At 46.3% G+C, this 27458-nt stretch overlaps 1 protein-coding gene across 2 annotated transcripts in view; it reads left to right on the top strand.

The window, feature by feature from the left end:
- The window catches only part of LOC105478968 (AFG3 like matrix AAA peptidase subunit 2), a 49758-nt gene extending 23482 nt beyond the window's left edge, over window positions 1-26276 (top strand). For both annotated transcript variants that reach the window (XM_071085724.1, XM_071085725.1), the window contains exons 10-17: window positions 598-751; window positions 2646-2753; window positions 2849-2974; window positions 5651-5761; window positions 10545-10660; window positions 15024-15224; window positions 17583-17777; window positions 25457-26276. In XM_071085724.1, coding sequence (XP_070941825.1) covers window positions 598-751; window positions 2646-2753; window positions 2849-2974; window positions 5651-5761; window positions 10545-10660; window positions 15024-15224; window positions 17583-17777; window positions 25457-25675 — 1230 coding nt within the window. In that variant the 3' untranslated portion in view covers window positions 25676-26276. The remainder of the gene's footprint in view (window positions 1-597; window positions 752-2645; window positions 2754-2848; window positions 2975-5650; window positions 5762-10544; window positions 10661-15023; window positions 15225-17582; window positions 17778-25456) is intronic.
- Window positions 26277-27458: the final 1182 nt, after the last annotated feature.

The following is a 27458-nucleotide window of genomic DNA, read 5'->3' as shown; positions in this document are numbered from 1 at the left end:
TTTGTTGGTATTACAAAAATAGCAGATATTATCAGTGTTTATTACATATACAGTAATTTATGGGATCTGAGAAAGATTTGCTCACCTTAACTCAGTTACCCAGGTTACTCCTCATTTGCCGCTTCTTTGCTACTTGTAACTCTTTAAAAAAATGTACCTTACAGTGTGCATCACAGAAAGATTGTCTGCACATGGAAGCTGAAGATTTATTTCATTTCTTTTTTTCTCGTTGTTGTTTTTTGAGACAGAGTTTCGCTCTTGTCACCCAGGCTAGAGTGCAATGGCGCGATCTCAGCTCACTGCAACCTCTGCCTCCCGGGTTCAAGTGATTCTTCTGCCTCAGCCTCCTGAGTAGCTGGGATCACAAACATGCGCCGCCATGCCTGGCTAATTTTGTATTTTTAGTAGAGACAGGGTTTCTCCATGTTGGTCAGGCTGGTCTTGAACTCCCGACCTCAGGCGATCCACCCGCCTCAGCCTCCCAAAATGCCGGGATTACAGGCATGAGCCACTGTGCCCGGCCAATTTATTTCGTTTCTTATTCAGAGGATAAATAATATTCTCTGGTCAAATGACTCTCTTTCTGTTTTTGCCAAGGTCCGAGACTTATTTGCCCTTGCTCGGAAGAATGCCCCTTGCATCCTCTTCATCGATGAAATTGATGCAGTGGGAAGGAAGAGAGGAAGAGGCAACTTTGGAGGGCAGAGTGAGCAGGAGAACACACTGAACCAGCTGCTGGTGGAGATGGATGGTGAGTGGTCAAGGCTTTTGTATCTTTAACTGCACTTTTTTTTTTTTTTTTTTTTTGGAATGGAGTCTGGCTCTGTCGTCCAGGCTGGAGGGTAGTGATGTGATTTCGGCTCACTGCATCCTCTGACCCCTGAGTTCAAGCGATCCTTCTGCCTCAGCCTCCTGAGTTTAAGCTGCACTTTCTTATGCCTTTCATGTCCCCAAAATGAGAGTCCTTGTTCCAATATTGAATATCACAAACAAACAAAAAAAAGCATTCCCTAAAACAAACAGTTCTTTTAAAAGGCTCTTTTATACTAATATAAATAATAGCAAAATATTTTTTTCCTGGCAGCCTGCATAACTTAATATTGGTGTTAACATGCTGTTTGTGTTTGGTGTTTGAATAAGAGAAGAAGTGGTGAAATGAGTCACAAAAGAATTACCATCTCATTCTCTAAATCATCACCATCTCTGAAGCACAAGGAAAATCTAAGCCTAACCCAATGTGAATTTAGCAAATTTCAAATACTTTTTTACTAAGAGAGTAGCCGTCTTTCCATGCTAGCCAGCTTTTCTTTCATTTAGGAAAGGCACTTCTCAGGATGTCATGTGTTCTTCCTGCTGGAAGATAAAAATGTGGATGCTTGGTTGGTTGTGCAGAAAGGGGAAGTGCAGTGCCAGTACTGAACTGGCTTCAATGACGAAGCCAGGCATAGGGTCAGAATAAGAAGGTAGAGATCCTCCTTCCTCCCGCAGTGGTCCGCCCATGTTGCGTTCACATTGGAGCACCACATCTGAGGGAAATGCACCCAGGAGATCCTGCCGTGCCAGGGTCCTGAGGGTGAAGGGCCTGGGACCATGGCGTTTACATTGAGAATGGGCAGTAACACGGAGCCGCTTGAGTGTGGAGAAGAGCTGGGAGGTAGAGGTTGATCTCTGCCTTCAGATAGAGGCAGTGGGTTGTCCTGTGGCCCGGTGTGTCAGAGACATCCTTTGCAAATTTAATCTGATTTTAAGACTTTTTTTTTTTTTTTTGAGACGGAGTCTCGCTCTGTCGCCCAGGCTGGAGTGCATTGGTGTGATCTCCGCTCACTACAGGCTCCACCTCCCGGGCTCACGCCATTCTCCTGCCTCAGCCTACAGGCGCCTGCCACCACGCCCGGCTAATTTTTTTGTATTTTTAGTAGAGACGGGGTTTCACCATGTTAACCAAGATGGTCTCGATCTCCTGACCTCGTGATCCACCCGCCTCGGCCTCCCAAAGTGCTGGGATTACAGGCGTGAGCCACCGTGCCCGGCCTTAAGACATTTTTTAAATTGACGTTATCTTCTAAATTTCTAGTTAAATAAATTTAAATATTTGGTCATTTGTCTTTAGGAAATTTACTCTTAAAATTTTAAGTCTAACATATGATTATTTTCGAGGAAAAGCTGAATAGTAAGAAAAATAATTCAAGTTTGTAACTTAAAAAACACTGGATAGGCTGGGGCAGTGGTTCACGCCTGTAATCCCAGCACTTTTGGCAGGCCCAGGCAGGTGGATCACCTGAGGTCAGGTGTTTGAGACCAGCCTGACCAACATGGAGAACCCCTATCTCTACTAAAAATGCAAAAATTACCCAGGTGTGATGGGGCACGCCTGTAGTCCCAGCTACTCAGGAGGCTGAGGCAGGAGAATTGCTTGAACCCGAGAGGCAGAGGTTGCAGTGAGCTGAGATCATGCCATTGCACTCCAGCCTGGACAAGAGTAAAACTCCATCTCAAACAACAACACAACAAAAACCCACTGGATAATGAATAGAAAATGTGTTTACTGTAGCTATGAATTTGCAGTGCTCATATGTTCCTGATGGTGCACCGTTGCTTTCTGCCTCTTGTCATTTAATAGTGTTTGCATTTTTGTTACCTTTCAGGTTTTAATACAACAACAAATGTCGTCATTTTGGCCGGCACTAATCGACCAGATATCCTGGACCCTGCGCTGCTTAGGCCGGGGCGTTTCGACAGGCAGATATTTATTGGTGAGATGATGTTTGCTGGGGCAGGTCCAGTGCTCATGAGTATAGGTGTGACTGTTTCAATATGATTTTCTTTTCCTTAAAAATGACTTCTAAAGGACCACCAGACATAAAAGGAAGAGCTTCTATTTTCAAAGTTCACCTCCGACCACTAAAACTGGACAGTACCCTGGAGAAGGATAAATTGGCAAGAAAACTGGCATCTTTAACTCCAGGGTTTTCAGGTGAGTGGAAAGTAACGAGGACTCTATTTAGAAGTATATTAAAATCAGGAATAGTTACCAGGTACCAGTTTACTTTGTTACCTTTTCACTTCTTTACTGTGGGCTACCTAAGTTTATATTCTCAATTTTTTTTTTTTTTTTGAGATAGGATCTTGATTTATTGCACAGGCTGGACTGAGTGGTGTAATCATTAACTTACTATAGCCTCAACCTTCTGGGCTCGAGTGATCCTCCTGCCTCAGCCTTCTGAGTAGCTGGGACTACAGGCATGTAGCACCATGCTCAGCTAATTTTCTGATTTTGTGGAGACAGGGTCTTATTTTGCACAGACTGGCCTGAAACTCCTGGCTTTAAGTAATCCTCCTGCCTCGGCCTCCCAGACTGCTGGGATTATAACCATGAGCCACTGTGCCTGACTATTTTTACTTTGTTATTACAGGAAATTTCAAACATACACAGATTTTGAGGGAATGGTGTAATGAAACCATCTGTACCTATCACCTGGTTTCAGGAACAATTACTAATTCCCATCCACCCTTACTTTTACCTATGCTCTCGTCTCTTTCTGCTTCCTCTGGAGTATTTTGTGACAAATTGCTGACAGTGTGTCATTTTTTTCTATAAATATTGTAGGAATTATTCCTAAGTGTTTTTTTAAAAGCTCTGTTGAAATAAAGTTAACTAAAAATCACCTGTGTAAAGTGTACAATTAATGGTTTCTAGTATATTTACAGGGTTGTACAACCATCACTATAATTTTAAAACATTTTGGGCTGGACGCGGTGGCTCACACCTGTATTTCCAGCACTTTGGGAGTCCGAGGCCGGTGGATCACCTGAGGTCAGGCGTTCGAGACCAGCCTGGCCAACATGGCAAAACCCTGTCTCTACTGAAAATACAAAAATTAGCCAGGCATGGTGGCACATGTCTGTAATCCCAGCTCCTCAGGAGGCTGAGGCAGCAGAATGGCTTGAACCCAGGAGGCGAGGTTGCAGTGAGCCTAAATCACCCCACTGCACTCCAGCCCGGGTAACAGAGCGAGACTCCATCTCAAAACAATCAATCAAACTTTCTGTCTCTCTAGATTTTTTTATTCTGTACATTTTATATAAAAACATGTGGTTTTGGCCAGGTGCAGTGGCTCACACCTGTAATCCCAGCTCTTTGGGATGCCGAGGCAGGTGGATCACCTGACATCAGGGGTTCAAGATCAGCCTGGCTAATAAGGCGAAACCCTGTCTCTACTAAAAATACAAAAATTAGCTGGGTGTGGTTGGGGTGGGGGCTTGTAATCCCAGCTACTTGGGAGGCTGAAGCAGGAGAATTGCTTGAACCCGGGAGGTGGAGGTTGCAGTGAGCCGAGATTGCGCCATTGCACTCCAGCCTGGGCGACAAGAGCGAAACTCTGTCTCCAGTAAAATAAAATAAAATAAAAACGTGGTCTTCTGTGCCTAGCTTATATTCACTTAACATAATGAACAGGACTGATCCAAATCGTGGCAGGCATCAGAACGTCATTCCTGTTCGTGACCAAGTAAATGTGCCGTTGTTTGGCTATTCCACATCTTGTTGATCCACCCATCAGTTGATGGCCACGTGGGCTGTTGCCAGTTTTTGGCTATTATGAATAATGCTGCCATGAACATTGGTGTACAGATTTTTCGTGGTCGTATTGTTTCTCCTGGTAAATACCTAGCAGTGGAATTGCTGGGTCATGTTGTATCTCTAACTTTTTGAGGAACCGCTGGGTTGTTTTAATTACCCGTGCCATTTTACATTCCCACCAGTAACATGTGAGGGTCTCAGTTCCTCCACATCCTTGCCAGCACTTGTCACTGTCTTTTTTTATTACAGCCATCTTAGCTGGTGTGATTTGGCATCTCACTGCTGTTTTGATTTGCATTTCTCTAATGACTGGTGATGTTGAGCATCTTTTCATGTGCTTTTTCCAATAATTTTTTAATGTAAAATATGGTCCTTTCCTATTCCCTATTTCTCTCCTTCTAAACACAAAATGAAATAGAACAGTTTGAGAAGTATGAAAAGATTATGTACAATAGTGTGGTCAGAAGATGATCATCTTGTTTGAGGGGTCTTACCTTTTTACTTGTCTTTGAAATTTATAATGTTGTAATATTTGTTTATTTAACACAGATGGTGTGCTGTAGCTTATTTGTGCTACCATATCCTTAGCTGCAAAGTTAAAGAGATGGATCTAAAAAGCATTTGACAAGCTTTTAGCTATATTTAAATTTAGTTGTTTCACTGAATGTACTAGGTGATTATAAAAATTAGGTTTCTCATCATACCTCAGTACTTCACCTAATATCTATGCAAGCCATTTTCCCAACACAGGTGATAGAACTAAGTTATTTAAATGAGCATTTTTAGATGCTATCTTAGTTTGCTATTATGTGAGCCATATTGTCTATTAAGGTAAATAGTTGCCTGTAATTATCTGTTGACTACTAATACTTTCATCTTAGTTCAGAGGGCCAGAATTATACCAGGCTTACATTAAATGCTGGAATAGCTTAGGGTTATCGTAAGTCAAACAGAATTCTATTCACACAAAACCTTTATTCATTGTACTGCTGATTTAAAAATTAACTATGGATTTGACTGATCAGTTTGGGCATATTTCGGTGGGTAAGCTGTTCTATGTTCATTTTTTAGGTGCTGATGTTGCTAATGTCTGTAATGAAGCTGCGTTGATTGCTGCGAGGCACCTGTCAGATTCCATAAATCAGAAACACTTTGAACAGGCAATTGAGCGAGTGATTGGTGGTAAGGAAACTGAACATAACTCAAGTAGAAAGGCTGATAAAATGAATTTGAGGCCAGGGATTTCTCTGTTTGGGCAAGAACTGAAAGCCAAGAAAGTGTATCCGCCCAGCCCTGGGGCTCACCATACTTGTGTTCTCTTGGTGTCATGGCCCCTCCCATGCCTCCCCTGCCTCTCTTCCTTCTTTCCCCACCATCTGCTGCCACCTGCCCTCTGCATGGAGGTCTGTGGTGCTGGGTGAGTTTGAGATGGCAGCTCACAAATGCTTTGCTTGCACAGGCAGCCAGCAGTGAGGTGTCTACCCGTGAATTATACCAATCAAGTTTGTTAAAAAGCTCACAGCCTTCCTGTTTACAAAAGTTTCATCACATGGTGCTCTGTGCTAGATACAGGTGATGGTTGTAAAATATCTGTAACAGCCTGGCACGGTGGCTCACGCCTGTAATCCCAGCACTTTGGGAGGCCGAGGTGGGCAGATCACGAGGTCAGGAGTTTGAGACCAGACTGGCCAACATAGTGAAACCCCATCTCTATTAAAAATACAAGTACGGGTGGTAGCGCGTACTTGGAAGTCCCAGCTGCTTGGGAGGCTGAGGCAGGAGAATTGCTTGAACCCGGGAGGCAGAGGTGGTGGTGAGCTGAGATCGCACCACTGCACTCCAGCCTGGGCAACAGAGTGAGACTCCATCTCAAAAAAAAAAAATAATAATAATAATAATAAAATAACTAACAGGCGTGGAGCTGGAAGTGCTTCCTCAGCCAGCACAGGGGGAGCACGTGTTTTCTTAACATTCCATAGGGCTTCTGATTTAATCCCCAAAGGCAAGTAGCAATTCAAGTCCTTGGGCATTCAAAGGAGGGGGAAGCCCTGCGCCAGGCAGAGTTCCACAGAAGAGGAGGGGTGTGCCCCTGGCCCAGGATAGAACTGGGTGTGGCCTGGACGTGACCTGGCAGAATGGACTTGAGGCAGGCTACCTACCCTGTGTGTAGGGAGGGAGAGTAAACTGGTCAGTTTTGGAAAGCCTTGAATGTTAAGCTCAGAGGCTTTTACAGTTTTGTCCTATGGCCAGTATTGAATTAAGGTGGGGTTTTTTGGTTTTGTTTCGTTTTTTGTTTTTTTGAGGCAGGTTCTCATTCTGTCACCCAGGCTGGGGTGCAGTGGCACAATCTCAGCTCACTGCAACCTCTGCCTCCAGGGTTCAAATGAACAGCCTTCCGAGTAGCTGCTATTACAGGCGCCCACCACCATGCCTGGCTGATTTTTGTATTTTTAGTAGAGATGGGGTTTCACCATGTTGGCCAGGCTGGTCTCAATCTCCTGACCTCAGGTGATCTGCCTGCCTCAGCCTCCCAAAGTGCTGGGATTACAGGTGTGAGCCACTAAGTAACATAATGACCAGTGGTATTTTAGGAGAATGAATCTGGCTTTGAAGAGGAGGGAAGCATCTAGAGGCAGAGAACCTTGCAGTCATCACTGTGAGTACCGTGAGCCCACAGCTTAGCATGGGGGAGCACCAGTGACAGCCGTAAAAGAAATGAGGACAGACTTGAGAGACTGCAGGAGCGTGGGGCACTCGCAGAGGCAGCTGGCTCGTAGAGAATGAGCAGTCCTGCCTGTGAGCCAGGGCAGGGTCCCAGGGTGTGCCAGGTGGAGTGAGGTGGGCGACTGGGGCACTTGGAGCCACTTTCCTGGGAGAGAGGGAGTTGCAGAGGAAATGTTACCCAGTGCCCACATTTGATACGAGGGGAGAGGTGTGTCAGCAGGGTCACAAGTGCTCATGGTGTACCATAAGCACTGAAGGTGCGTCAGCAGACAAGCGAGGAAGATGTGCCAGTAACAGGGACCTGTAGGCTGGAGGGGACAGGAGATGAGGCGCCAGCAGCAGGGCAAGGCACATGGGTGTGGAGGAGGAAGAGGAACTTTGGATTTGGCAGTGAGGGTGTTAGGGTGACTTTTGACAGTTCAGCTGAGTAGAGGGTACAAAACCAGACTAGTGGGGCTTCCAGAGAGGACGTAGAGGCTGGTAGAGCAGTGTGGTTCGCTGGGGATAGGTGCTCAGTAAACAATGATTGAATGAATGAATCACCAGACCTCTTATTTTATAAATTTGTTATTGAAAAGAAGAACCTCAGATGATGAGAGTTGTGAATGGAATGAAGCAAAATATAATAATTCACTGTAGAGACAGGTGAAAACTGTGTATTTATGCCTTTTTTTAAGTTAAGGAGAATGATCAGAGAGGGCGGGGCAGAGCAGGCAGCCACCCAGTCGCAGGTTTGGCTCTGAGGCAGTTGCTGGCCCCGCAGGCAGCGTTGTGTAGTGAGATAGGCACTGAGAAAATGAGTGACTCCTGAGGTGAACTGTGGGGAAAGGCTTCTGTTTTTACAGATAAGCCAGAAGTGTTCATCGGCAGACAGACTTAACTCCCGGCAGACAGACTTAACTCCCGTTTTGTAACTTCCCACCCTGTGGCATGTGTTTCTCTTGGGTTGTGTCATTGGGAACACAGCTTTTGTTTTTGTCTTCCAGTCTTCTTAACATCAGCTGAGAAATTCTCTCAGGTGGATTACCATGAACACGGCAAAACTACTTTTGCCACTGTGTGATGATTTGTTTAGTACAAATAGTGCAGGTAGTTTTTACAGCTACAGAGGTACAGAGTGAGGGGCAGAGCCCACCTTGATCCAGGCCAGAGAAGAATCCTGCTCAGACTGGAGTCCGGCCAGCACTGTGGTGGACGTGGGCTCCAGCGCGGGTCTTGTGGGCCCTGTGTCTCTGGGGTTTGCCCTCTGGGTCTGCTCTGCCACTTCTGTGGCTCGCTCTGCGCCCCAGGGCCGGCTGGCTGGGTGAGGGTGCGCCAGCATCAGCCTGGCTGGCTCCATGTGGGGTAGCTCCGGGTCTTGAACTGGCTCCCTGCTTTCTCAGACTCTCCTGCCTTCCGGCAGAATGGACAACAGGTAGTGTCTTACGGCAGGCATCTTCCTGTGCCCAGTATTTGATAATTCTGAACACCTAGACTATGCACTGAGGACCTTTCCAGAGTTTTGGTTTCTGTAATTTTGCGTGTTTTAAAATGACCTCAATGCAGAATTTTATTTTACATTTCAATTTGTTTCCCAAAACACAGGGTGTGTGGCTTAAAAGTGAGAAAGCAGGCCTGGGGATGGGGGAGTGAGTGCATTTTTGCTGTAGTTGTATTTTGAACTTGACCTTTTGCTTTTATTCTGACATTGGGAATTCTATTTGATTTTTTAAAAAATTTTTTAACTTAATTTTTTTTTTTTTTTTTTTTTTTTTTTTTGAGACGGAGTCTCGCTGTGTCGCCCAGGCTGGAGTGCAGTGGCCGGATCTCAGCTCACTGCAAGCTCCGCCTCCCGGGTTTTTACGCCATTCTCCTGCCTCAGCCTCCCGAGTAGCCGGGACTACAGGCGCCCGCCACCTCGCCCGGCTAGTTTTTTGTATTTTTTAGTAGAGACGGGGTTTCACCGTGTTAGCCAGGATGGTCTCGAACTCCTGACCTCGTGATCCGCCCGTCTCGGCCTCCCAAAGTGCTGGGATTACAGGCTTGAGCCACCGCGCCCGGCCTTAACTTAATTTTTTAATTTTTTTTATTTTTGAGACAGAGTCTCTATAGCCCAGGCTGGAGTCCAGTGGCATGATCTCAGTTCACTGCAACCTCCGCCTCCTGGGTTCAAGTGATTCTCCTGCCCCAGCCTCCCTAGTAGCTGGAAGTACAGGTGCTCACCACCACGCCTGGCTAATTTTGTATTTTTAGTAGAGATGGGGTTTCACCATGTTGGCTAGGCTGGTCTCGAACTCCTCACCTCAAGTGATCGGCCCACCTCAGCCTCCCAAAGTGCTGGGATTACAGGCATGAGCCGCTGCGCCTGGCCTTGATTAGGAATTTTTGGATTGTGATAGGCAGACTCTCTTTCTTTGAAAGACAATTAAGAAAATTGGCCGGCAGCCGGGCGCGGTGGCTCAAGCCTGTAATCCCAGCACTTTGGGAGGCCGAGATGGGCGGATCACGAGGTCAGGAGATCGAGACCATCCTGGCGAACACGGTGAAACCCCGTCTCTACTAAAAAATACAAAAAACTAGCCGGGCGAGGCGGCGGGCGCCTGTAGTCCTAGCTACTTGGGAGGCTGAGGCAGGAGAATGGCGTAAACCCGGGGGGCGGAGCAGAAAATTGGCCGGGCGCGGTGGCTCAAGCCTATAATCCCAGCACTTTGGGAGGCCGAGACGGGCAGATCACAAGGTCAGGAGATCGAGACCATCCTTGCTAACACGGTGAAACCCCATCTCTACTAAAAAATACAACAAAAAAAACTAGCCGGGCGAGGTGGCGGGCGCCTGTAGTCCCAGCTACTCGGGGGGCTGAGGCAGGAGAATGGCGTGAACCCGAAAGGCGGAGCTTGCAGTGAGCCGAGATCCGGCCACTGCACTCCAGCCTGGGTGACAGAGCGAGACTCCGTCTCAAAAAAAAAAATAAATAAATAAATAAATAAATAAATAAATAAATAAATAAAAAGGCAAGCCACACCCTCTGAAAATACTTGCAGTACATATAAAGGACAATATATATGTACTGCATATATGTATATATAAAGGACGATATATAGGTATGTGTATATATATATAATATTGTCCTTGATATGTACTGCAAGGACTTACATCTCCAAACCCCATTTTAGGTAAGGCAATGTATAGCACTGTATAATTGTCTTTTAATGTCAGTGTCACTAAAATGGTGGCTTGGGTTTTTTTGTTCTTATTTTGTTAGGCTTAGAGAAAAAAACGCAGGTTCTGCAGCCTGAGGAGAAGAAGACCGTGGCATACCATGAAGCAGGCCATGCGGTTGCCGGCTGGTATCTGGAGCACGCAGACCCGCTTTTAAAGGTGAAGCAGGGTGGCTGCACTAGGCAGCCAGAGCACATGTGAGCGGCTGCTCGCTGCAGCCACTCAAGAAGCAAGATACACTCCTGCAAAGGAGAACGAAATGATATTTAGAAGGCTTTAGCCAAAACTTCTGGTAACCATGGTTGTACAAACTGTCCCATAGATAAATATCAAATTTGGACAGAAAATTGTTTAAAGGGACCACAGAGTATCCAAAAGCAGGCCAGAGCTGGAGGAGAGTTTGCTCCTATAAAGCAACAGCTACAGTGGATTTGAACTGGGAGCCTGTGGCTTTCTTACCTGAGGGTTTTTCATAATCTCCACACTACAGTGGCATGAGACATAGGCTTTACTATCCTGAGGTGGTAGAGGAGATAGTCCAGGACTTGAAGAACACTGGAAATTTAACAGGAAAATCCCAGAAGCAAGAAAACTACCAAGGGGCAAGGCCCGAATCTGAGTAGGAACTGCCCAAATCCCAGGCCAACCACTAAACTACACATGCACAGTAGCGATCCCAGAGAACCCGGCAAAAGGGTTGTAGGGACCGGCCCTACAGGGTCTGTGGGTTTTTCTCCTCATGTGTGGAGTTGAGATTGTAGAAATAAAGACACAAGACAAAGAGAAGACAAGACAGCTGGGCCTGGGGAACAACTACCACCGAGATACAGAGACCAGTAGTGGCCCCGAATGCCAGGCTGCGCTGTTATTTATTGGATACCATACCAGGGGGCAGGGTAAGGCGTGTGAGTCATCTCCAATGATAGACAAGGTCACGTGAGTCACATGTCCACTGGACAGGGGGCCCTTCCCTGTTTGGCGGCCGAGGCAGAGAGAGAGAGGAGACAGCTTACGCCATTACTTCTGCATTTCAAAGACTTTTAGTACTTTCACTAATTCTGCTACTGCTGTTTAAAAGGCAGAGCCAGGTGTACAGGGTAGAACATGAAAGTAGACCAGGAGCATGACCACTGACACACAGCATCACAGAGAGACGGTTAGGCCTCCAGATAACTGTGGGTGGTTCCACAAGAGGTGGTGGAGCAGAGTATTCTCTAACTCGCAAAGTAACGGATGCCTTTTCTAGGCACTGACACTACCGCTAGACCAAGGTCCTCTCGGTAATGGGTGGAACAGTGTAAGTTACTCACCCCAATAGTAAGACTGTGTGCAGCTACAGTGATGAGAGTGTGGTGCTGGTAGGAGGACTGGCACGCAGGCCAGTGGGATGGAATGGAGCCTGGAAAGTGAACCACAAACTTTTGGTTCATTGATTTCCAACAGAGGTACCAGGATGATTCAAGGGGGAGGAATTGTCTTATCTACAGGTGGTTCTGGCAAGAGTATTCACAGGAAAAATGGTGAACATTAACCCTTGCATCATATGCAAAAAATTATTTGAAATCATAAAAACTAAAACCATAAAACTTCTAGGAGAAAATATAGGTAAAAATCTTTGTGGCCTTGAGTATGCAGAAATTTCTTGGGACACAAAAAGCATGAGCCACAAAAGAAAAAGTTGACAAATGGGATCTCATCAAAATTTAAGACTCTCTTTCTTTGAAAGACCAGATTGAGAAAATAAAAAGGCAAGCCACACCCTCTGAAAATACTTGCAGTACATATATAGGACAGTATGTGTGTGTGTGTATATATATATATGCAGTACATATATATTGTCGTTTATATGTACTGCAAGGACTTGTATCTAGAACATATAAAGAACTCTTAGAATTCAATAATAAGAAAACAGCCCAGTAAAACAGTGGGTGAAAGATTTAAACATGCATTTCCAGACGGTATATGAGTGGGCATTAAGCATACACAGGGTATATCATTATTCATCAGGGACATGCAAATTCACCCGTAATGAGCTACTTGAACATACTTCCTGGAATGGTTAAAATGAAAAAGAGACAGTCTTCATTGTTCACAAGGATATGGAGCAGTTGAAATGCACGCATGTTGTTGACAGGAATGTAAAATGGGGCCGGATGCAGTAGCTCACGCCTGTGATCCTCGCACTTTGGGAGGCCGAGGCGGGCAGATTGCTGGAGGTTCGGAGTTTGAGACCAGCCTGGCCAACATGGCAAAACCCGTCTCTGGTACAAATAGAAAAATTAGCCAGACGTGGTGAACACCTATAGTCCCAGCTACTCGGGAGACTGAGGCAGGAGAATCACTGGAATCTGGGAGGATCACTTGAACCCAAGAGGCGGAGGCTGCAGTGAGCAGAGATCGTGCCACTGTACTCCAGCCCAGGGGACAGAATGAGACTCTGCCAAAAAAAGGAATGTAAAATGGTACCATTGTTTTGGAAAACAGTTTGGCAGTTTCTTGTAAAGGTAGACGAACATTTCCATGTGACCAAACAATTCGACTCTTATTTCCCCAAGAGAAACAAAAACCTGTGTCCACGCAAAGACTGTTACTGCTTTATTTATGGTATCAGTAAACTGAAAATAACCCTGACTTGCATCAAGAATGAAATGGATATTTGGTATGTTTGTAGCAGTGGAGTGCCACACAGCAGTAAAAATAAAAATGAATGACTATTAATACACACAACAGTATCTATGGATCTCAAAAACAGGGAAAGAGACCAAACACAATGAAGTATGTGCCATACGATTTCATTTATTTGCAGTTCTGGAAGCTAAACTAATCCATAGGGACAGAAAGCATGTCTGTGGTTGTCTGAGGTTGGGTGTGGAGAGAAAGACTCTACCAATGGGTGCAAGGGAACTTTCTGGGCATGAGAATATTCTGTATCTTAATTGTGGCTTGACATTATGTTTGTCAAAACTCATTGAACTCTACACTTCACATGGGTGCATTTAACCATATATGTCATCTCTCAATAAACTGAATTTTTTTTTTTTTTGAGACGGAGTCTTGCTCTATCACCCAGGCTGGAGTGTATTGGTGCCATCTCCGCCCACTGCAAGTCCACCGCCTCCTGGGTTCACACCATTCTCCTGCCTCAGCCTCCCTAGAAGCTGGGACTACAGGCGCCCACCACCACGCCCAGCTAATTTTTTTGTATTTTCAGTAGAGACGGGGTTTCACTGTGTTCGCCAGGATGGTCTCGATCTCCTGACCTCGTGATCTGCCTGCCTCGGCCTCCCAAAGTGCTGGGATTACAGGCGTGAGCCCCCGCACCCGGCCAATAAACTGAATTTTTTAAAAATTAAAGGAATTTACGTATTTGCAAAAGAGGACTGGAAAGGAAAGGCTGCCGAGCATCTTGGCCTGCTGTACCCTCCTTCCTTTGAAGGAGGATGTGGCCACGTCCGACAGCAGAGTTGAAGGAAGCCCGCACGCTTGCACAGCATCAGAACTGTCAGAATGTCAAGATGGAATACTTTCAATTGAGTTTTACAAAAAGACAAGAAATTGGGCCGGGCGCTGTAGCTCACGCCTGTAATCCCAGCACTTTGGGAGGCTGAGGCGGGCGTATCACAAGGTCAGGAGATCGAGACCATCCTGGCTAACACGATGAAACCCCGTCTCTACTAAAAATACAAAACAATTAGCCAGGCATGGTGGCGGGCGCCTATAGTCCCAGCTACTTGGGAGGCTGAGGCAGGAGAATGGTGTGAACCCGGGAGGCAGAGCTTGCAATGAGCCGAGATCGTGCCACTGCACTGCAGCCTGGGCAACATAGCAAGACTCCGTCTCAAAAAAAAAAAAAAAAAGATTTGCTGGGTATGGTGGCACATGCCTGTAATCCTAGCACTTTGGGAGGTCAGGGTGGGAGAAATGCTTGAAGTCAGGAGTTTAAGACCATCCCGGGTAGCAAAGTGAGGCCCTGTTTTTATTTAAAAAAAAAAAAAAAAGCCACTTAGAACTCGAAGGTGAAGCTGGGCACAGTGGCTCATGCCTGTAATCCCAGCACTTTGGGAGGCTGAGGCAGGAGGATCACGAGGTCAGGAGTTCGAGACCAGCCTGACCAACATGGTGAAACCCTTCTCTACTAAAAATACAAAAATTAACTGGGCCTGGTGGTGGGCACCTGTGATCTGAGCTACTCAGGGGCTGAGGCAGAAGAACTGCTTGAACCTGGGAGGTGGAGGTTGCAGTGAGTTGAGATCCTGCCACTGCAGTCTAGCCTGGGCAACAGAGCAACTCAATCTCAATCTCAAAAACAAAAACAGCAACAAAAATCTAAGGTGAAACTATCCTGAGAGAAAATATCCCTCCTGAGCAGTCACTGCTACTAGATCACTTCCCACTGAGGCTGATGGACTGTGCGGCTGTTGTGCTTATTTTTAGTCACTGAGTTCATCTGTTCATACACAGATGTTTTCATCAAGTCTTCATCTGTAGTAGGATCTTCAACACTGTGTTTTCTACTTACCAGGTATCCATCATCCCACGTGGCAAAGGACTAGGTTATGCTCAGTATTTACCAAAAGAACAATACCTCTATACCAAAGAGCAGCTCTTGGATAGGATGTGTATGACTTTAGGTGGTCGAGTCTCTGAAGAAATCTTCTTTGGAAGAATTACAACTGGTGCTCAAGATGACTTGAGAAAAGTAACTCAGAGTGCATATGCCCAAGTGAGTATATGAAGGAGGGCGTTTCCTCCTCATTTGTTCATATTTGCATGAGAAATTGACATTCCATGAATGGCTCTGAAACAATATTATTGTTGCTTCACTGTTTTAGGCTTTTTAGGCAAGGATTATCTCTTAAAAGAAGTCCATGTTTAAAGCAATTAAAACTTATGAAGAGAAACTTTTTTTTTTTTAGAGACTCAGTCTTCCTCTGTCACCCAGGCTGCAGTGCAGTGGCTCTATCTTGGCTCACTGCAACCTCGGCCTCCCGGGTTCAAGCGATTCTCCTGCCTCAGCCTCCTAAGTTGCTGGGATTACAGGCACACGCCACCATGCCTGGCTAAATTTTTTTTTGATACAGAGTTTTGCTCTTGTTGCTCAGGCTAGAGTACTGTGGTGCAATCTCGGCTCACCGCAACTTCCACCTCCCAGGTTCAAGCCATTCTCCTGCCTCAGCCTCTCGAGCAGCTGTTACTACAGGCATGCGCCACCATACCCGGCTAGTTTTGTATTTTTAATAGAGACGGGGTTTCTCCATGTTGGTCAGGCTGGTCTTGGACTCCCAACCTCAGGTGATCCGCCCTCCTCCGCCTCTCAAAAGTGCTGGGATTACAGGCATGAGCCACTGCGCTTGGCTGAGAAACTTTTTTTTTGAGACTGAGTCTTGCTCTGTTGCCCAGGCTGGAGTGCAGTGGCACCATCTTGGCTCACTGCAAGCCCCACCTCTTGGGTTCATGCCATTCTCCTGCCTCAGCCTCCCGAGTAGCTGGGACCACAGGCGCCTGCCACCACGCCCAGCTACTTTTTTGTATTTTTAGTGGAGGGGTTTCACTGTGTTAGCCAGGATGGTCTCGATCTCCTGACCTCGTGATCTGCCTGCCTCAGCCTCCCAAAGTGCTGGGATTACAGGCGTGAGCCACTGCGCCCGGCCCTGAGAAACCTTTTTTTAGTACAATATTTAAAGTTTATTTCAGGCCGGGTGTGGTGGCTTTGATACGTATTTTTTTCTAGCACCTCATTGAAGCTTTTCTAGCTGTGATTTAAGTAGATCTTTCATATCATGTGTCATTTCCCTGATTTCTTTTAGCCTGTTTTGAAGTACTAAGATATGAATTTCCTCTGTAGTATTGACACATCTTTTCATCCCACTTTTCTTATCTGGAGACATTATTCAGCTGATTTTTTTCTTATAACTTTATAAGGGATTTTTCTATTGCCTATTTTTACATGAAATTTGTTTTGCTGCTCTCTTAGGCGGGAGGAGGTCCAGGAGTTTTTCGGGCTGTGTTCGTGAAGTGTTAGGAATGTGGTTTCCTCCCTTCGAGCACCCCTGGCTATTTTTGATCCCCACTCTTATCTGGGCCTTCTCTTTTTTCCAGTCAGTTTGGGTCTTACTTGCAGAAGCGCCTCCTGTGTGGTGCTGAGGAGTTTTGGGAGCTTGTGGGTCCACACTGGATGAGCCTCTTCAGACTGTCCCCTGGGCCCCATGGACTCGGTGAACGGGGAAATGCAGGTGTCCTTCCAGTCTCACGTGTTCGCAGCGTGAGTGGCATACCACCCTTCCTGGGAAGAACCTGTTGGCAGCTGGGGGTTCTCTTTCTTCAGGTCTGTCAGATGCATCTTGCTTCTTCTCTGCTTTCCCTTGTACAGATAGTAATATCAGGCCAGGCTCGGTGGCTCACGCCTGTAATCCCAGCACTTTGGGAAGCTGAGGTGGGAGGATATTTTGAGCCCAGGAGGTCAACGCTGCAGTGAGCTATGATCATGCACTGCATTCCAGCCTGGGCGACAGAACAAAACCCTGTCTCAAAACAAAAACAAAAAGAAACCAGGTAGTGGCTGGGCAGGGTGGCTCACGCCTGTAATCCCAGCACTTTGGGAGGCCGAGGCGGGCAGATCACCTGAGGTTAGGAGTTCAAGACCAGCCTGGCCAACATGACGGAAACCCATCTCTACTAAAAATAGAAAAATTAGCCGGGAGTGGTGGCGGATGCCTATAATCCCAGCTACTTGGGAGGCTGAGGCACGAGAATTGCTTGAACTCGGGACGTAGAGGTTGCAATGAACCAAGATGGTGCTGCTGCACTACAACCTGGGCGACAGACCAAGACTGCCTAAAAAGAAAAAAAAAGAAACTAGGTAGTAATGTCATACAGTTGTCGGGATTTGCATTCTAACTTTGTTGTGGGTGTTATGCCTGGGCTTCTGGCTCTGTTTCTAGTTGTGAGTTTAAAGCACCGTGCTGCTGTTGCTGGCTACACAGAGCACCCTTGTGCACTTTAGCTGGCTCGGGCTGCTGTGCAGATTTTGTCTGGTTGAACAGCAATCATATATAACCACCGCTAATCATGTATTTTTCAGATTGTTCAGTTTGGCATGAATGAAAAGGTTGGGCAAATCTCCTTTGACCTCCCACGTCAGGGGGACATGGTATTGGAGAAACCTTACAGTGAAGCCACTGCAAGATTGATAGATGATGAAGTACGAATCCTTATTAATGATGCTTATAAAAGAACAGTAGCTCTTCTCACAGAGAAGAAAGCCGACGTGGAGAAGGTAGGTGCCAGTTGTGGGAATAATTCTTTACAGTTTTGCAAAAAAAGATTGAAGTGATAGATGGACTCTTTTGGTTGGATTGTAGTCTGCAGAATTGCCTCTCTCTGGCTCACCCATAGGTCCATTCATTCTGATGTTTCATTGTCTGCTCTGTCTTCATGGGGGGGGTTGCAATGTGGTGGTGAACAGAAGTTGACACTGTCCCGGCTCCTGTGACTCTTAGGAATATGACTGAATGGTTAATGAAGTCTGTCAGTAACCACAAAGTAAACAAATCAGGACTCCCTCACCAGATAGTTCACAGTACTCCTAATGAGAAGCATGATTGCCTGGTTTACCATTGTTTTTCACCTCGAAAATAAATAGGTAGTGAAAGATGAAAGGGCAAGTAAAAGACGCAGCCGAACTGATAAGTAGGAAATTGGTGCGTGAACATTACCTTACTTGTGGCTTGCTCCTGAGTTTCCACGAGAAAGCATTGTGTTTGTCGTCGTCGTGTCTCATTTGATAGCACCTACAAAAAGAAGGGACCCTTTCTGAACTCAGTGGATTTCTCACATTTGGTAACCTCTTAATTTTCCAGAGTCCAGGTGAAAAAAAATTAGAATTTAAAACAACTTTGAATATTCTGTACTCTAATGAGAAAAGCACAAATGAAAAAGCCTTTTATAAGGGATTGACACAGCTACCTAATAGATTCATTTTGCCTGCAGCCCAGGTACAGCCAGTTTCTCAAGACAGGGGAATTGCAGTAGAGAAAGAGCTTAATTCATGCAGAGCTGACCGAATGGCAGCCTGGAGTTGTTATTATTACTCAAATCAGTCTCTGTGGAGACCAGGGCTTTTCAAGAACAGTTTGGCGGGTAAGGGCCAGGGAGTGGCGAATGCTGTTTGAATGGGGCGGGGCGGAGGTGAAGTCATAGGGCGTGGAAGCTGTCCTCCTGTGCGAGTCAGTTCCTGGAGGGGGGCACAGGACCAGTTGGTGAGCCCAGGTGGAGCCATTGGTTGTCAGAAATGCAAAAAGCTGAAAAGCTATCTCAAAAGGCCAAGCCTTAGTTTTACAATAGAGATGTTATTATCTGCAGGAGTAATTGGGGAAGTTGCAAATCTGACCTCCAGAATAATGGCTGGTAATTACTTAACCATGCCTACATCTTAGTAGAATTCAGGCTCCTCTCATCCTCCTAACTTGGTGGCCTTTCATTAGTTTTACAAGGGCAGTTTAGTTTTGGGGAAGTGTCATTATCATTTAAACTATAAATTCCTCCCGAAGTTAATTTGGACCACAACTGGGAAAGAGCGAGGAGAGTGTGTGAGGATAGAAGCAAGAGGCAGTCAGCCATGCCAAATTTGTCTTCCTGTTATAATTTTGCAAAGGCAGTTTCACTAAGATTGTGCTGTTCAGTCAGCAAGTCTTCAAGAAGCTATGTTAGGCGATGCAGAAGAATCCATGCTGTCAGTTTACAAAAGTGTGCAGTGAAATGAGTGGGTGCCAGCATCCCCAAAACGCCGGAAAGCATACAGCAGGGCTTTGAGGAAGGAAAATCCAGCATGGGCAGAGGGGTCCAGGAAGGCTCTGTAGGAGATAGGGCCGAGGTACCCAGAAGGATGAGCAGGTAACAGAGCAGAAGGAAGGGGAAGGAGGAGTGTGCGGCATGGAGCCCGGGGGCAGCCCTGAGCCTGCTGCAGTTGCGGGTGGTGGACCCTGTAGTCCCAAGAGGGGCTGAGACAGAGCTCTGTCAGCTTAGAGGTTTGTTTTGTCAAAGTTGAGGATATACCCAGGGAAAAAGAAACACCAGTTACAGTGGGATCTGTGGCCTTTGCTTTTTCCATAGAGAGCTTTGAGGGCTTGAATATTTAAACGGGAAAGAGTGGCAGGAAGGGAAGGAGGAAGAGAAAAAAGGGGAGGGTAGGCGGTGAGGTGAGTGGTTGCATTCTTGATTTTCGCCCACTGAACCACGTGACACGTGAAAGGAGAGGGATGTCAGTTACGCATGCATCTTTTGTTCAGTAAATCCGCATTTTACATGCAATAAAGTAAACATAGAGTAGAAGAAGGAGTCAAACACGCATTTGTCTCAGGTTATCAGAGGGTTGACTTCTGGTCTGGTGTTTGTCTGTTCCTGTGAGATAAGCTGTTAACTTACATTGTCAGGGTGAGGTCCAGCAGAACTTTGTTTCAGGGTAAAGGTTTTAGGGCCCACAAGGAATTTCCTTACGAGCAATGAGTGGGGGAGGACGCCTGGGGAGATAAATGGTTCTGTCTTTGCAACCATCTCTTTAAGAACAAAAAGGAAGGCAGTTCTTGTGCAGTTTCCAAGCTTAACTTTTCCCCTTGGCATAATGAGTTTAGAGTCCCTAGATTTTATTTTCCTCTCACAAGTCCCAGGCCCTCCAGAGCTAGGTAGAAAGCTGAGGCATACAGCTTTAGAAGTAGAAGTGATCTTAAAAATGATCGCTGGGCGCAGTGGCTCACGCCTGTAATCCCAGCACTTTGGGAGGCCGAGGCGGGCAGATCACGAGGTCAGGAGATCGAGACCATCTTGGCTAACACGGTAAAACCCCATCTCTACTAAAAATGCAAAAAAAAATTAGCCGGGCGTGGTGGCGGGCGCCTGTAGTTGCAGCTATTCAGGAGGTTGAGGCAGGAGAATGGCATGAACCTGGGAGGCGGAGCTTGCAGTGAGCCGAGATCGGGCCACTGCACTCCAGCCTGGGCAACAGAGCGAAACTCCGTCTCCAAAAAAAAAAAAAAAAAGATCTAACCCAGCCTCCTTATTTTATAGTAGTTCTTAATTAGTCCTTAAAGAATCTTGAGCAGAATGATGAAAGATAATTTCAGGAGAGTGTGGTGGCAGCATGCCAGCTATATTGGAACAGGAACACAGACCAGACCAGCTTGGAAGCAGCGGAGCATCTCAACACTCCTCAGGTGGTGCCTGCAGGGATGGTCATGGAAATAAAAAGGCAAAGGCAGAGCTGGAAAACCAGGACTTCATAGAGAACGAAAGAGAAGAAAGCCTGAGAATGACTCCAAGGCATCCCTGGGCACGGGGAGGAAAGGGAGTGATAAAGGGTTTGGTCTCAACACCCAAGAGAATTTGAGCAAGGCGCATTTGAAATCAAAATATGAACAGGGGTCAGGGTTGCCAGATAGCCAGGTGTTGAGCTGTGAAAGACAGGAAGGCAGAAGAGCCCGGTGCAGATGAGCTCTCTGTGAGGCACTGAGGAGGTCTGCAGTACTGTGAGAATCTCTCCAGTTATCCTGCCCATCCATAGTCCCAGTGCCTATACTCACACAACTCACGCTGCACAACCAAGGTCTGTTTATTGAAAGGAGAATTGGGTTAGCATGGTGAGGCTCTTGAAACACTAAGTTTTGAAGTACTTTCTGGTCCATCAGAGAAAATGAGCCACGTGCAGAATACTGCAGAGCCAGCCAGGAGGTAGGGAGGCTATGGAGAAGAGAGGGGCTGGGGCCTGTGCTCCTGAAACCGTTACCTTGCAGACTCTGCGAGGGCATGGAGTGCGCACCTGAGGGCTTGCCAGCATTCACCCAGCACCTGTGTACCAGGCACTGCCTGAGGCTTCCTTTCTGAAAACCCTGTGACCTCATGAGGTGGCTAACATTAGTGACCTCTTACCTCAGTTTCAGGTGAAGAAGCTGTTACGGAGAGAGATCAGTAGCTTTGCTTAGGGTCATACAGTGGGTAAGCGGCAGAGCCAGGGTCTGACCCAGGTGTCCTGCCTGCAGAGCCCTGGTGGTTCCCCTCTCCTTGAGCCTGTGCGGCCCTGCTAGGCAGCTGCAGAGGGCTGCTGAGCACGTGGTGGCCACTGCGAATTGAGACCTGTTATGTGTCAGGTGCATGCTGGTTACTGAAGATGCAGCATGAAGAAAGGAATGTAAAAAAACCTCGATCATGTTTTGTATCATCACATGTTGAAATAATATTTTGGCCAGGCACTGTGGCACATGTCTATAGTCCCAGCACTTTGGGAGGCTGAGGTGGGTGGATCAGTTGAGCCCAGGAATTGGAGACTAGCCTGGGCAACATGGTGAAACCCCATCTCTACTAAAAATATTAAAAATGAGCCTGGTATGGTGGCGTGTACCTGTAATCCCAGCCACTTGGAGGCTGAGGTGGGAGGATCACCTGAGTCCAGGAACTTGAGGCTAGAGGCTACAGTGAGCTGTGATCACGCCACTGCGTTCCAGCCTGGGTGACCAGTGAGACCCTGTTTCAGGGGAAAAATATATATATACACATATATACACACACACATATATATGTGTGTATATATATGTTTTTGATATATTGGATTAAATTATTGAAATTTAAGTGATCACCCACAACTATGGTGTGTGTATGTGTGTGTGTGTATAAGCAAATTGAGAATTAAAAATTGTCTAAGAAGGAATCCTAAAGCTTTTTTTTTCCTTACGTATATGCAGACAATATATTTTAAAAATCAGAGCATTGGCCGGGCGCGGTGGCTCAAGCCTGTAATCCCAGCACTTTGGGAGGCCAAGACGGGCGGATCACGAGGTCAGGAGATCGAGACCATCCTGGTTAACACGGTGAAACCCCGTCTCTACTAAAAAATACAAAAAACTAGCCGGCCGAGGTGGCGGACGCCTGTAGTCCCAGCTACTCGGGAGGCGGAGGCAGGAGAATGGCGTGAACCCGGGAGGCGGAGCTTGCAGTGAGCTGAGATCCGGCCACTGCACTCCAGCCTAGGTGACGGCGCGAGACTCCGTCTCAAAAAAAAAAAAAAAAAATCAGAGCATTACAGTATTCTGGTTTTGTAAACAATCCTAACCTTTTAGAGATGTAGATTAAAAAAAAAATATATATATATATATATATATATGGATAAAATGATATGACATCTGGGATTTTCTTAATCTAGACAGTTGAAACAAGAATGTTTCTAAATTGATCACTGTTGATAGTGGTTACATGGGGATTATCCATTCTTTCCAGTTTTATACCTATTTGAAGCATTTTATAATATTTTTTAAAACAAAAGATAAAACTTTCATAATTTTATATCTTTAAAAACATAACATTTATTGCAAACTACAGATAGATTAAATTTCAAAGTAAGGAGTTATCTCAAGAAATAAGTCCACACCTGTAATCCCAGCACTTTGAGGGGCTGAGGCAGCGGGATCACCTGAGGTAGGAGTTCGAGAACAGCCTGGCCAACGTGGTGAAACCCCGTCTCTACTAAAAATACAAAAAATAAGCCAAGCATGGTGGTGGATGCCTATAATCCCAGCTACTTGGGAGGCTAAGGCAAGAGAATTGCTTGAACCTGGGAGGTGGAGGTTGCAGTGAGCCAACATTGCACCATTGCACTCCAGCCCAGGAGACAGAGTGAGACTGTCTCAAAAAAGAAAAAAAGAAATGTTATTTTATGAGATCAGCTTATAATTTAAACTGCTTAATTTTCTTTACACTAGGCAGATGATCTAACAAACACTGTTCCCTCCTCTCATGATACCGTCGCACCTCCGTGTGTGTAATCCAGTAGCCTGTAAAACATGTAGTGTCAAATGTATGGTGCAGCTATAACAAATGAATAGAACTTCAAAGTAAACTATTGTCACATTAACCTTCCTGCCTTCATTTTGTATCTCTGCGTGTGTGTGTGTGTGTGTGTGTGTGTGTGTGTGTGTGTGTATTAGACAGACTTTCCCTCTGTTGCCCAGGCTGGAGTGCAGCGCCTCCATCTTGGCTCAATGCAACCTCCGCCTCCTGGGTTCAAGCAATTCTCCTGCCTTAGCCTCCCGAGCAGCTGGGATTACGGGCAGGTGCCACCACGCCCGGCTAATTTTTGTATTTTTAATAGAGACAGGGTTTCACCATGTTGGGCAGGCTGGTCTCGAACTCCTGACCTCAGGTGATCCGCTGCCCCAAAGAGCTGGGATGACAGGTGTGAGTCACTGCGCCTGGCCATATATTTTTTTATGTACCGTTTAAAAGAAACTTTTGACAAAATAAATTTAACAAACAAGTTTATTTGAGCAAAGAACAGTTTGGGAATCGGGCAGCCCTCAGAATTAGAAGTTCAGAGCTCTGCTCTGGCAGCATGAGCAGCAAGCTTTTATAGGCTGAGCATAGAAGCAAAGGAAAGGAACTGCAGTCACGTGTTGCTTAAGGATGGGGATACGGTCTGAGGAGTTTGCTGTTAGTTGATTTTGTCACCATGCAGGCATCAGAGTGCACTACACCTGCTACACCCCTGGGCTCTGTGGTACGGCCTATTGCTCCAAGGCTGCAGACCCGCTCGCATGTGACTGTACTGAATGCTTCAGGCCATTGTAACACAATGTATTTAAACACATCTAAACATAGAAAAGGTACAGTAAAAATAAGGTGTTATAATCTCATGGGACCACTGTCCCATCGTTGACTGAAACATCGTTAGCGGCGCATGACTGCTTGAGTGGCTGTTGCTGGGCGTTTGCCTTATCTGTGTGGTCCAATGCATGGTCCCAAGTTCTGCCACTAGCTGGCTGGTTGGCTGTTCATGATTGGTAGAAGCGTAATTTGAAATTAGTTACAAAGAATGCGTCTAGGTTAAGTTCCAGTTTGTTTGTTTGTGTATGGATGGGTTCTGGGTACAGAAAAAGCCCTAAGCTAATGGCTCCTGCCTAGTCTGGTTTTTGTGGTTTTTGTTTTTGTTTTTTGAGACTGAGTCTTGCTCTGTTGCCCAGGCTGGAGTGCAATGGCGTGATCTTGGCTCACTCAACCTTTGACTCCCGGGTTCAAGCCATTCTCCTGCCTCAAGTAGCCGGGTTTACAGGCACCCACCACCGCCTGGTTATTTTTTTGTATTTTGAGTAGAGACAGGGTTTCGCCATTTTGGCCACGCTGGTTTCGAACTCCTGACCTCAGGTGATCCACCCACCTCGGCCTCCCAAAATGCTGGGATTACAGGTGTGAGCCACCGTGCCTGGCTGCCTATTGTGCTTTAACGCACATAAAGAGATACATTCCTGTTGCCTCCGAAAAGCAAACGTAAGATGCTGCGCACACTGAACATCTTTGTTTTTTTAATTGAAGAGTATGTCTTTGAGATGTTTACAGAACATGCACAGCTTCCTCCTTTTTTTTTTTTTTTTTTTTTGTGAGAGGAGTCTTGCTCTGTCGCTAGGCTGGAGTGCAGTGGTGCAATCTTGGCTTACTACAACCTCCGCCTCCCGGGTTCAAGTGATCCTCCTGCCTCATCCTCCCAAGTAGCTGGGACTACAGGTGTGCGCCACCACGCCCAGCTACTTTTTTGTATTTTTAGTAGAGACAGGGTTTCACCATGTTCGGCAGGATAGTCTTGATCTTGTGATCTGCCCGCCTCGGCCTCCCAAAGTGCTGGGATTACAGGCACGAGCCACCGCGCCCGGCCAGCTTCCTCCTTTATTATAGATGGTCAGCGTTTATTGTGCAGATGTATGGAAATGTGTCTAGTATGGAAATGTGTCCCTTACAGATGGACATTGGTTGCTTTGATATTTTGCACATCTTACTCTAAAACTATGCAACCTTATATATATCTTAAATCCCTTTTTGGTCTTAAATCCTTTTGTGGAATGGGGTCACTCATTTTAATAAATTAATATTTCTGAATAGACTTTGCTGAGTAACTGTATTTAATGGAAATTGTTCATATTTCAGGTTGCTCTTCTGTTGTTAGAAAAAGAAGTATTAGATAAGAATGATATGGTTGAACTTTTGGGCCCCAGACCATTTGCGGAAAAATCTACCTATGAAGAATTTGTGGAAGGCACTGGCAGCTTGGACGAGGACACCTCGCTTCCAGAAGGCCTTAAGGACTGGAACAAGGAGCGGGAAAAGGAGAAAGAGGAGCCCCCGGGTGAGAAAGTTGCCAACTAGACACCCAGAGGGAGGCCGTCTCAGTCTGTCCACTGTGGTTTCAGCTGGTGCATTATTTTGGCTGTGGCCTTCAGAAGAATGGAAATGCTGCGCTGACTTTAGCCAGCCACTGGCCCAGCTGAAATGATGGGGAGAGGAGTCCTTAGTCCTTTCAGCCTCGGAGGTCACAGTGGGTGGCAGGTGACTTTCCGGAGGCCTTGAGGGAAATGCACACTGTCCCACAGCCTCATTGGGCTCCCAGATGGGCTGGAAAGCTTGAGCCCAGAGTGGCCGAGGCTGGACCCTGGGGCACCAAGTGGGGTCGGCTGACCGTGCGGCAGGGATCGTTGCACTGGACTCTTAGCGTGTGGGAAGATGCTTTCTCTTTGTCGCCCACTCTTCATTCCTGTTTCTCCTCAGTTCCCCTGTGCAGATGGGCTGTGAAATTAAATTGGAGTCCTGATAAGAACATTTTAATTTGACTTAATATTTTAAAGATTGAATCCAGATCACCTGTTGCTGTCTTAATGGAATGGTTTTCTACAGGAGCTGTAACATACTTAAAAATATGAATGTATTATGTAAATATGGCTTCTTTACATAATAAAATGTCCACACTGTACCTTGTTTCAGAACACATAAAGGACCCCTGTTCATGCTCTGGATATTTTTAGAAAACATAATGGCAAGAAATTAAATTCTCTTGCTTTTTAGAGGGGAGTCCTTCAAAATCTCAGCCTCGCTGGTTCTCATCAGCTCCCACAGGAGGTTGGAACCTTCTAGAGTTATATGTCCTGCAAAGATGCACTGAGCTCTGGATATAAAGTACATGGGTCCTGAGGGGTTGGTCCTGGCCTGAATTCACAATAACCACCCAGTGCAGTCCTCAAGAGGCCAGTCATGGCCAGATGTTGGCCACACCTCCTGGGTCTAGAAGTTAACGCATAACTGTAGCAGGCCTGGCAGGCTGACCTGAGCCGTCACCTGGATTTCAGAGAAGGTAAAGTGGAACTAAGCTGGAGTCCCCTGGGCCCTGGCTCTCTGGGGACATCTCAGGAGTGGACTGAATGGTAACCTGCTCCTATTGTCTACTAGAAGGGAGTTATTGGTTATGTGCTTCCAGAAAAGTGAGTCTGTAGTGTTGCAAACTTATTATCATAATTCCTAAAAAAAGACGGCATGAGGAAGATTTGCTAAGTCTTCTATCAATTGCTGCTATTTGGACATGGAGGAGACACTGGCATTTTTAACTATTTACATTTTTAGCAGTCTATTTTAACAGCACTCCAGCTTTTTAACATTACTCCAGCTTGCCTTGTGTGGTGTTGATGTCAGAACAGTGGCTTTAGAATTAACACAATCTAGTCGCATCCCTGCCATGGCCCCAGGCCATGCATGCTCCATCCATGGCTACTTTCCAGCATCCTGAAATGCCCACCTGTCCCCTGGCAGGCCATGGAAGCAGCTGTTTGGACTCCATAGCTCAGCGTGCCAGGAGAACAGGCATCCCCTGCTTGACCTCTGCACCTGCAGGCATGCCACACTGGCCACTTCCTTTCCTCGTGGGGTGTTTTTGGGAGGTACCCAATGAAGCATGGTTTCCAGGCTGAGGCTCACACAGTTGTGAGGGTGCCGGGTGTGCTTTTCACCACACAGGCAGTAGACAATTAGGTAGGAGACACTCTCTACTCCTTACCCAACCACTGCAAGACGTGGAGCCAGCGTGGGCTGCCCTCTCACAGGCCTTGGCTGTGAGTCCTCCCAGGGGATGAGAGTGGGGCCCACTGTGTCAGGCTTGATACAG

This window comes from Macaca nemestrina, chromosome 19 (assembly GCF_043159975.1).
Source record: "Macaca nemestrina isolate mMacNem1 chromosome 19, mMacNem.hap1, whole genome shotgun sequence".
NCBI classification, from domain to species: Eukaryota; Metazoa; Chordata; class Mammalia; order Primates; family Cercopithecidae; genus Macaca; species Macaca nemestrina.
Note: the sequence above shows the minus strand (reverse complement) of the source record. Positions and strands in the feature narration are given on the sequence as shown.